The sequence below is a fragment of the Gekko japonicus genome, unplaced genomic scaffold, assembly GCF_001447785.1.
Source record: "Gekko japonicus isolate JY-2015 unplaced genomic scaffold, Gekko_japonicus_V1.1 scaffold1396, whole genome shotgun sequence".
Classification (NCBI taxonomy): Eukaryota; Metazoa; Chordata; class Lepidosauria; order Squamata; family Gekkonidae; genus Gekko; species Gekko japonicus.
This window is the reverse complement of record NW_015173172.1, coordinates 43022-54400: the sequence shown is the minus strand read 5'-3', so window position 1 is coordinate 54400 and position 11379 is coordinate 43022. Positions and strand designations below refer to the sequence as shown.

Here is an 11379-nt window from a genome sequence, read left to right as displayed (position 1 = left end):
CAACCCAGGTCCCTGCAGCTCTGGCACTGTTTCGTGGGTTTGCCTTGGGCTTGAGTGTTGGCTAGGTGGGAGCTGATAACGACCACAGATCGTGCCACTTGCCTTCTCTTGCACTGCTAGCCCCAACCGTGCGGTCAGTGCCTTGATTGCTTGGGTGGAGTTCTGGCCCTGGGAGCCAAGCAGAATGGTCTGAGCTGCTGTCGGCACAGAATCAAACTCAGATGTGCATCTCCATTACAAAGTAATTTAATTACAGATTGGGTCCCATGGATCTGTTCGTCTAATGGCAGCACCTTCCCCTGACACCAAAGGAGAGAAAGTGCTGCTGTTAGAGGAATGGATCTGTGGGAAGTTAGCCCAGTTAGCACAATGTGATAAAGTGTGTGCTAAGCTTTTAACATGAGAATGACTGTTCCACTGTTACTGTTGCTGCTATTAGTCAACACCATTGACCCTTAAATAATTGGTGATACTTTTCATTTTAGTGCCAAGGATGACATTGACGTTGATGCTCTTGCTGCTGAAATAGAGGGAGCAGGGGCCGCCAAGGAACAAGAGCCTCCAAAGTCTAAAGGCAAAAAGAAAAAGGAAAAGAAAAAACAAGAATACGAGTGAGTATGCTTGTCCTTTGTTGCCCTCCTTAGGTGCATGAAAGCAGTCTTCTGGGTCTGTATACCTTGCTGAGCGAAGAAACATGAACCCAAAGAGATTTTTTGGATGTGTTCTCTGAAGCTGAAAAGCTCCATCTGTGGCCTCACAGTAAAATTGTCAGTGTTAGCCAGGATTGTTCAGGGGTGGGACGTGGGTAAGGTATATGCATGACTAAATTTAGTCCTTCACATCCAGATCTCACTCCCCCAAACAGACTGTTGCCTTGATAGTTCAGTGTCTTGAATGGGGCTTTTATGCTTTGAAGATGATGCATGCACAGCATTCTGCTGATGAGCATATATAGAGCTTGACCTGGGCTGAATGTGGATTTGCCTGTTTGACGACTGGTGTTACTAGCGGGCCAAACAGCCCCTCCCCCATGGCCTTCCAGCAAGTTGAACAATGACCATTCTCTGTTCTGTGAAATTCTGTGGAATAACAGGAGAGCTGCAAGAGTATGCCTACTACTCTGGCTCCCTCCTTAAGCCCTTTCCCAGGTAGGGGACTTGAGAAACAAGGGTGCACATGTAATACATTTCTTTGTATCACATGTCTTTCTGCCCCTGTGTTTCTAGTCTTTCCAATCTGTTTCTTAGCTTGGAGTGAGGGGGAGGAGGAGAGAGACAGAAGGGCACAAAAAAGAAGATAATGTATTTTACATGACCCAGTTTCTGTCCTTCCTTTCAATTTCTCTGATCCAAGAATATGAAAAGAAGAAAGTGGGTTGGAATCTAGAGGGTTAGGCAGCACATCTCTCTCTGTTGGAATCAGTCAGTTAGAACCCTGCTTTATCTGAAAGTAAGCGGTGCATAAAAATATGTAATTCTTATTGTAGTGAAGATGATATCTTGAAGGAGTTGGAAGAGTTGTCTCTAGAGGCACAAGGAGGGAAAGCTGAAAAAGAACCACCTGCAGTAAAGGTAAACAGTACTGAACAAAAATATTGAGAGAAATTGTACCCAGAATGCCCCTTGCCAAAGTGAATTGTCATTTCTCCCCAAAGCAGTGTATAGTCCATATAAACTTTCCCAGATGTGGGAAGTGATCTGTGAATGGTTTAGTTCTGTTGCCACATGCAAAATTTCCATGTGCAATGTCTTTGTTCAAACACTCCAATGACAAGTAATTTTTACAGTATGGAACTGTTTTGGTGAATTGTCCACCATTTTCTGAACCTGTCCCCAAATGGCATCATTTTATGCATTTGTCTCACTGTATTATGTGTGGAATGCTGGATTGCATTCCATACCTTTAATCATTTATATACTGACTTTGAACAGTGATGAGGCTGCCCGAGAAAGGATTAAATAAGAAACATTATATGTTTTACTGGAAGAAGGGAAGTCTTTCAACTTCAAATACGTTCTATAGTCTGCATCCAGAGAATTTTCATGTCACAGTTTTAATATTTTCAAGCATAAGACTTTTATTTTCCATTGATGAAATTTTTAAAAAAACACCATTTAAAAACACCTGTTTGATTTATCAGATAGAGAATGAAAATGAAGAAATCGGCCTTTCAAAGCAAGATAAAAAAGGAAAAGGAAAGAATAAAAAGTCCAACTTGGATGATGATTATGACAGCGAAGAAATGGAGGACAAAGAAGCAAAGTCTAAGAAAGCCACTAAACCCAAAAAGGACGCTCCTTCTGGCAGTAGTGATGATGACTTTGATACGACACTTAAAAAGAAGAAAGGAAAAGGTCAGAAGTCAAATAAAAAACTGGAGCTTTCCGAAGAAGATGACGTTAACGTTAAGAAAGGCAAGGAGCATGTCCAGGGAGCATCCTCTGGGGAGAGTGGCGATGAATTCGTTGAGGGCCCCGAGTCAAAAAAAGGACAAAAGAAAAATGAGAAGGGCAAGGCAGTGGCTGAGGCTGAAAGTGGTGATGAAGAGGAGGAGTCTTCATTCAAAATAAAAACTGTGGCTCAGAAGAAAGCAGAAAAGAAAGAACGAGAGAGAAAAAAGCGGGAGGAGGAAAAAGCCAAATTAAGAAAGCAGAAAGAAAAAGAAGACCTGGAAGTTAGTAAAGAACAGGGGAAGCAGAAGGAGATTCCAAAGAAAGCTGAAAAAGGAGCAGTTTCTGAATCTGCGCCAGCATCTGGTGCTGTGGAAAAGGGAGAGACTTCTGTAGCAGCTGAAGGTTAGTGAAATTGTTGTGGAAAAATGAATTTTTGTGGGAAGAGTTAAAAGTTTCCACTGGGAACTTGCAGGGCAGGGAAAGCAAGTTAATGTTTTGGATATGCTCATGTCGATCCTAAAGTATGTTTGACTGCAACATTCAGATCAGTTTGATCCCAGCTGTTGGGGATCTTAAAAACAAAACAAAAAAGTAGGCATCTGTTGGGAAAATTGATTATCTGAGTTTACCTGAAGATGTCCAATAACACAAAAGAAGGGGCAAAAAACCAACCTCAAAATGGATACCTAAAAGGTTGAAGTTACAAGCATATATATAAAAAAGATTAAACAAAAATATATCTTTAATATTTCAGTGCACTTAAATAGCTCATTAAAAACAAAATAGGATTTTAGGTCATATACTGTACAGTACACAATTTACATACAATGCAGAATACTCTTAGTAGCACTAATTGAAACCAATAAACCAATAAAATTGGACCAGATGAGTTTCAGCCACAAAGGCCTTCTTCACTGGTCCCAATTTAATACCACATACACACTATATGAAGGAATCTGTGCTGTAGTGCGTAGATGGGGGCTTAAAAAATAATAATGAATCAAATTAATTTTATTGATACTTTTCAAAATTATTAATAAAATTAATAATAAAAAAATCAACGTACATTCCAAAATATATACTGTGGCACAGAAGTACTCTGTGGGAGTTTTATATCTGGCTCCTGATCTTTATAGCCACATCAAAGGGAATGAAAGATAGTATAATCATGCAATAAAAATATTTTAAAAACACACTAAGAATTCCTTCTGTGCTAAGGATACTAATATACTCAAAAACAAACCGATGAGTATTGTCCGGTGAAGTTCGTAGGTAAATTTATTGATCTGAATTCAGCAATTCCTGCACCCGCAGTGTGTATTTGTGTGCTTCAACTGTAAATTAAGAAGAGCCCTAGATGATTACATGTAATGTGGTCTGGTCCAATTTTATTGGTTTATTGGTTCCAATCAGTGCTACTAAGAATATACTGTAATTATATGTAGTGTGTATGGCACAGTGTGCTACTAAGAGTATTCTGCATTGTATGTAAAGTGTACTGCACTGTGTATGACCTGTATGGCCTAAAGGCCTATTTTGTTTTTAATGAAATATTTAAGTGCACTGAAATATTAAAGATATATTTTGTTTAATCTTTTTTTATATATGCTTGTAACTTCAATTTTTTTGGTATCAATGTCCAGTAATCAGTCATGCTGCTGCCTTGGTTTGTTGGCTCATTTATTTGACTGTTGTGGTTGCAAAAAGAGATGCTTCAGGTGGCTATAAATTTATGCCTCCCAAATCCATGAGGCACATGACTGCTTCTGAGCAGAGCCTTTTTCAGGGAGAAGTGCTCTGTCTTGCAGAATAAGTCGCTCCCATGACTCGCACAAACTTTAGCAGCATCCTCAAAGGTGTTTTGGGAATCAGTTGTTGGGGGAGGAGGGACGCGAAGAAACTGCAGTGTGTATTCACAAGGCCTTGGGGGACACTCCGTGGCCTTTAATTCTCCTTTTTTTAAAAAGGGGACCGTTTGAGTTTAAATTTGAAAATGATTGTCTGTTTTAGCAGATGATAATGAAGGCGAGAAAAAGAAGAAAGAGAAAGATAAAAAGAAAAAGAAAGGTGAAAAGGAAGAAAAAGAAAAAGAGAAGAAAAAGGGTCCTAGCAAAGCCACAGTGAAAGCCATGCAAGAAGCCCTGGCTAAGCTGAAGGAAGAGGAGGAAAGAGCAAAGAGAGAAGAGGAGGAGCGAATCAGACGACTGGAAGAGCTAGAAGCCAAACGCAAAGAGGAGGTACTGCAAGTTTTCATACTGAAGAGGGGGAAAGGGTAAAACAGCATTTTGGCTTTGAAGTGTGGATTGTGTTGTGTTTCTCACCAAACATCACCATTTATTTGCTGCCAATAAATGTTCCCATGAGATATGAGGGAGGAGGAAGGGGACCAGTAACTCATGGATAGGATTAACACGAGTTCTTTCATAAATTCCAAAAACCAAGAACATGATCCATGTAATACATTTTATTAAGATCAACCCAGTGACACGTAGCAGTATTGTGAGCTTTCGAGATCACCAGAACTCTTCCACAGAGTGGATGCTACAAAAACATTGTTTAAAAAGAGCTTTGGGAAGGGAGAATGCCACAGGACATGGTGTTAGGTCCCGTTAAAGCCTACACTGTGTGTATCGGATGCAGAGCAGAGTCAGACTCCTGGTTTCAAGTTACTCCAAGCAAGAAGGCAATAAAATGGTTACATTCTATAGAATAAATAAAGTCCAACAGATGTCTCTGTCTCTAAACCTGTGTGACTCAAAATCCCTGTTCAGCAGTGAGACTAGAAATTACCTAGAAGTCATTGTATTAACTCAGGAGTTTTAAATTTGTTGCATGAAGCATAGAGTCAGAGTCCTTTTTTTGTTGGTTGATTTCAGGTATCATAAAAGTAGAAAGAGGTAGTTTACAGCCCAAAAGCAAAATCCAGATGTCATCACCCAGAAGTGTCAATGCATTGAGTTTACTACCAAATAACATGCATTCATCGGCAAGTGTTGAATGTCAAGATCTAGCGCAATGTGGTAGAAAGGATGATAGATGTACCCTTGCTCTTTTTAGGAACGCTTGGAACAAGAACGGAAGGAGAGAAAGAAGCAAAAAGAGAAAGAGAGGAAAGAGCGCTTGAAGAAGGAGGGAAAGCTTTTAACTAAATCTCAGAAAGAAGCTAGAGCCAGAGCAGAGGCTACTCTTAAGTTACTGCAAGCTCAGGGTAAGGTTCACTTTTGCCATTAATACTTTGACTGCCTCATGTGTTTATTATTCAGACTAAATTACTTCAAAAGTATTTTCCAGTGTTTGTAATGCTCCAGTGCTGAGCTCAAGTTGTACTGCAAACTTTTACTTGATGTTACATGTAGTAACTGGGGAGTGAAGGGAGCAAAACCTTGGTTGGTTATGTATAATAGACAGGAGTACAATATGCTTGCTGCTGAAATCAGTGGGAAATCAGCCCATATGTAGCTGAAACCTCTGTAAACACATTTGTTACCATTTTTATAATTTGTAGATTAAGTCATCAACACTAATTGAAAAACAAATGACTAAAATCAGCTACGTAAGAAATCAGCAACTTATAAAACTACAACACGCAGTAAAAATCACAGTAGGTAGTATAAAAACAACTTAGCAACTTTAGGAGAATAAGATGATGATTTGGAATTTAAATTACAGTAAACTAGGTACCATCTGTAGGGAGGGTATTCATTAAGTGGGCATCACCATGGGAAAGGCCCTGGCCCTAATCAAATAGGGTCTCTGAAGATTACCTCAGATGGTGGGCACTGTCATATGGGAGTTTGTATTTGTGCTTCCATTTCCATTCACCCATTTTGCAAAGTATTTTTTTTCTGCTTTCAGCTTTTACTTTCTGTCAGAAAGCAAAAAGTGAGATAGATGGGCTAAGATGACATAGGGTGAAGCAACTGTGCGGGACTGCTGAGGAGGAGAGGCGGGGCTGGGCTTTTAAGCCTTCACTGCCCCGCCCCCTTCCAAGGCCTGTATGTGGCGCTTTTGGCGCCAAACCGTTTTCTGCCTCTTCTGGCTGGGAGGCAAAGGCGTTTCCCCAGCCCAACGGCCGGAATGGCCATGGGCTGTTTGAACCGAATTTCCTTCGGGGTTGGGTGTATTCAGTTTTGGTTCTACAAAACCTAAGACATTCATAATTCTAAACTCCGTAAATCTGCCAAACAGAATAATTTCACATATTAGCCAAGATACAAATTGTGCATTTTATGCAGGTACATTACAAAATTTGGTTTGATTAGAAACTATTGTGTATATTTCTGTTGTTGCCCCGAATCCCACCCTCCCCTACAAATAAACTGAGGTTCCGCTCCAGCACTCTAGCCACTGCGCTGTCTCTGTCACTAATGCTGTCTTATCAGGGCTGATAGCAGCTTGTGGGAAAGGGGATTTCTATGAGCAAACAGCAAGGGGAGGAGATTAGATCCCTACCCTTCTCCACTGTAGATCCAATCCAATTTGGTGACAGCTGCAGTGGATTTTGAGTTTAAACTATCCCCATTATAAAGTGCAGGGCTTTTTTTGTAGAAAAAGACCAGCAGGAACTCTTTAGCATAATAGGCCACACCCAACAGCAGAAACTCATTAGCATATTAGGCCACACCCCGACAGCACAGCTCGTTGGCATATTAGGCCACACCCCCATGTTACCAGAATTGTGGCCATCCAGCCACACCGACCTTTTGCTTCTTATTCTGTTTACCTTGTTTGTTGTAAAACCCAGGGCTTTTTTTTGTAGCAGGAACTCCTTTGCATGTTAGGCCACACACCCCTAATGTAGCCAATCCTAATGAGTTTCTGCTGTTGGGTGTGGCCTATTATGCTAATGAGTTCCTGCTGGGTGTGGCCAACTCGGGAGCCAGCCAGAACTCCATTCCCGTGCGTTCCTGCCCAAAAATAGCCCTGATAAAGTGTATTTGAGCTCTGAGGTTCTTCATTCTGTAGTGGCACTCGTATGTATGAGAGGAGAGCATAAGAAGAGCCCTGGTGGATCAGAGCAGGGGTCAACAGAGACCAGCATCCTGTCTCTCACGGTGGCCAGACGGTTAATGTGGAGGATCAAGAACAGGGCATAGAGGTCAAAGACTTTCCCTGATGTTGTCTTCCTGCAATGGTACTCAGGTTTCCTGCCTCTGAATGTGGAGGTTCCCTTTTAGTCATGGTGGGTCCATGAATCTGTCTAACACCTTTTTAAAGCTGGCTGTGCCTGTGGCTGCCACTACATCCTGTAGCAGCAAATTCCCCATTTTAATCACTCATTGAGTAAAGATGTATTTCCTTTTCTCAGTCCTGAATCCACTGCCCATCAACATCATTGGATGCCCTTGAAATCTAGTACTTTGGGAAAGGATGAAAAAGTTATATTTTCCCACTCTCCGTATCCTGTAAATAATTTTATAAACCTCTATCCCCCCCCCCCCCGGTTGACTGTTTCTTAAACTGAAAAGTTTCAGACTCTTCAGCCTTTCCACATAGGAAAGGTGCTGCAACCCCTTAGTCATCTTGGTTGCCCTCTTCTGTACTTTTCCTGCTCTGAAATATCCTTTTTGAGATATTTCCAAATTAGGCTGCCCCGTAGAACCGTACAGGGGCATTATAATATTAGGTGTTATATTTTCAATTCCTTTCTTAATCCTAGTATAGTTTGCCTTTTTCACTGCTGTGGTACCTTGGGTTGACGTTGTCATTGTGGTATCCACTATGACCCCAAGGTCTGTTTTCCTCTCACAGTCTGAACTTGCTGAGAGTATTAGCGTATACTTAAAGTTGGGATTGTAGACTTACTGGCTTTGGAAACCCTGACTGGATGGAAAGGTGGCATAAAAATGTTTTAAATAAATAAATAATTTCCTCGTCCCCCCCCACCTCTTTTAAAAAAATCAATGTAACATTTTGCTACACTCCAGTCTTCTGGTACAGTGGCTGACTTTTAGTGATGTTACATATGCTGGTTAGTAGATCAACAGTCTGACATTTGAATTCCCTAAGAATCCTTGGGTATATGCCATCAGAATCTGGAGACTTAACTGGTTTTTAATTTCCCCAACTTCATCTCTTCTCACCTCAGTTTGACTCAGTTTTTCAGACTCCATTCCTGAAAGTAGTGCTTATAGCCTCGGTACAGGCCCCATACTTTCAAGAGTGAACACAGATGCAAAGAATTCCTTGAGTTTCTCTGCCATCTTCCTTTGGCAATCCTTTTATTCCTTGGTCATCCAAAGGCCCAACTTCCTCTCTGGCTGGTTTCCTGCTCTGGATGTATTTAAAGAAATGCTTACTGTTTGTCTTGAAGCTTTTAGCAATCTGCTCCTCAAATTCTGTTTTCTCATGCCTAATTACTGACTTACATGCCCACTTTAACTAAATTGTCTTTTAGCACCAAGCACTCCAGCTCCCCCATATTGGCTTGGAGGCTTCTAGCATTGGCATATAGACAGCTATAACATTATTACCCCTGCCTCCCTTGGGCCTTTTATATCTGCACATGGCCTTCCTTTGCCATCCTATTCTCACTCCCAAATTCTGTTGTTTTCCTACCAATATTAACCCATTGGACTGACTTGTCCTGAACTGGAGACTCCCCAGCTCTTGTTGGCTTTTGCCTGGTATTAGATTAAAAGCTGCTCTGCTGCCTTATTGATATTATAAGTGCTAGAGCCGTGTGGTTCCCTTTTGGTTCAAATTAAGCCCATCTGTTTTATACAGGTTCAGCTTGTGCCACAAAGTTCACTATCGCTGAACAAATCTAAACTCTCTCCCTGGCCCCACTTTCTCATGTTATCTGCTGTCTTGCTTACCATCTACTAACCAAAAACATTTTAGAGACTTGGAAATGTACAGTGAAATTAGTGAAATTGTACTTCACCAAATTAGTGTCTGGGCTTATTTCGGTTAAGGTGTTTGGCCTCATGGTTAAGCCTCATTGTTTTTTTGCTAATTTGCAAATTCAGTTTTCACTGGCTACCAAATTTGTTACACTGCAGCAGTATTTCTTTGAATATGTTGGTTACTGTTTGGCAGGTGTTGAGGTGCCATCCAAAGATTCTGTGCCAAAGAAAAGGCCTATATATGAAGACAAAAAGAAAAAGAAACAACAGCAGCAAGAAAAAGATGGTGAGGTTGCTCAATTTTGCATTTTTTAAAAAAATGTAGTGCTTGTATGTAGCATTGTTAATCAACTGGAATTCTTGTTTTGTTTTTCAAAACATTTGGTTTAAAGAGCCCTGATTTCTTTTAAAATAGACTTTACAATTACAAAATTGGAAGCATTTCAAAGCTTGGCTGTAAAGCTGTGGTGGTAGCTGGTTCCTTCTCTGCTGTTATAGCTTATAAACACTGAGTGATCTGTGATCATTGAGAGTCCTTTACCTGCCATCTAGTTGTAGCAAGAGAAATCTGGATTTTGAAGGATTGCTAAAATAGTTGTGATTGTGGTAGGTTTAAACACTCTTTTTTTAAAAAAACCTCTTCAGACATATAGTAATTTTTTTCTCTTACAATTCTAGAAATCATGGAGCCAACTTCCACTATTGAAGAAGCTGTAGAACCAGTTACAGTTACACCAGTGAAAGAAGAGATTACTCTTCAAGCAGAACCAGGTCGGTTAATCAGGCAGACTGGAAATATCTAATTTGTCTGAATCGTAGATCCCTTATTTCTTTTTCCTTAGTTTAATATTGTGAGGCCAGATAAACCAGACCATCTTCAAGGCTACTGAGATTTCATGTTATCAATAACAAACATGTGAGTCATCCAGTTTTTTCCTAGTCCTTATATCCTATCTGCATTACCTTTTAGTTTCAGAAGAAAAGGAAGAAGAGGAACCTGAAGAGGCAGGGTTGGATGATTGGGAAGCTATGGTTAGCGATGAAGAAAGGGAGAAGGGTGAGTTTCATTTTGAAAAAGAATAGACTAGTACATTGATCTAAGGCTTCTGCTGCCTTTTGTTCTGATACTGAAAAATTTGGTCTGGAATAAGAAAGAAATACAGCACGTAAATAGAACGGTCCTTTCATCTATACATGGTACCTTATGATCAGCCAGTAGTTAAAATTATGGCTGACATGAACAGACTCTGTGAACTTGATTAGCAATATGATTGTGGACAAGAAGAACTACTTATTTGTTGGCCAAGCTGGGGGGGGTGTCCATCATTAGAGAGAACTTCTGTGTAGCTGAGAAAAATGAGAGGACTCATTGGCTACTTGGTGTGATGTCTCTCGTGTTCTCTTAGTGTGCTGGTCATAGCAGGGGATTTATCCTCTGGTTAAAACATCTGAGCTGAACAGAACTACTGTCAGTTCTAGACCCGTGCTGGTGTGAGCTACCAGCCTTGTCCCCAGGTCGCCGTCCACCCAGCGGTTCGAAAGCTTCGGCGAGTAGATAAAATGGGTACCACTCCTTAGAGAGGGTGGGGGAGGTGTTAGCCAGCGAATGGAAGGTCCAGCGCGTGAGATCGAAAAGCCTAGAAAGAACTCTTTGGCATCAAGAAAGCCTGTAATGGGCCGTCCGGCCAGGCGGTGGCAGTGCTGCGCTGCAACTGAAGCAGTCCTGGAGAAAGCTGGCGACATCAAGCCATGCCGAGGGGAAAATGTCGTTGGAACATGTCTGACCTTACTGCTGAACAAACTCACCGTCGGCTGCGAACATGTGTGATTTAAAGATTTATATGTTGTCCTCCCTTACTACTACTAATAATAATACTTTCAATTTATTAATCGCTTTCCCCAGTGGGCTCAAAGCGACGTACAGTTACACATTTTAGACAGGGGACTAACGATGTTCATAGGGGATAGGGAAGACAACATATATTCATTTAATTGCACACGCTGTCACTGCATGGTGTAAACGTCTTCTGGCTTGGCTCAGTCATTTTCCGAACGGCTGCTTGTCGACCAGGCTTCAGGACCCGTATGTCAAATCGCCACACTGCCACCGCCTGGCCGGACACATCCACTGCAGCGAT

The 11379-nt window shown here is 41.2% G+C and overlaps 1 protein-coding gene across 1 annotated transcript in view; it reads left to right on the top strand.

The window, feature by feature from the left end:
• The first annotated feature begins 283 nt into the window (after positions 1 to 283).
• The window catches only part of EIF5B (eukaryotic translation initiation factor 5B), a 27572-nt gene continuing 16476 nt past the window's right edge, over positions 284 to 11379 (top strand). The window contains exons 1-9 of the mRNA XM_015422537.1: positions 284 to 360; positions 486 to 611; positions 1487 to 1571; positions 2141 to 2795; positions 4407 to 4630; positions 5451 to 5601; positions 9435 to 9527; positions 9920 to 10012; positions 10212 to 10298. Coding sequence (XP_015278023.1) covers positions 284 to 360; positions 486 to 611; positions 1487 to 1571; positions 2141 to 2795; positions 4407 to 4630; positions 5451 to 5601; positions 9435 to 9527; positions 9920 to 10012; positions 10212 to 10298 — 1591 coding nt within the window. The remainder of the gene's footprint in view (positions 361 to 485; positions 612 to 1486; positions 1572 to 2140; positions 2796 to 4406; positions 4631 to 5450; positions 5602 to 9434; positions 9528 to 9919; positions 10013 to 10211; positions 10299 to 11379) is intronic.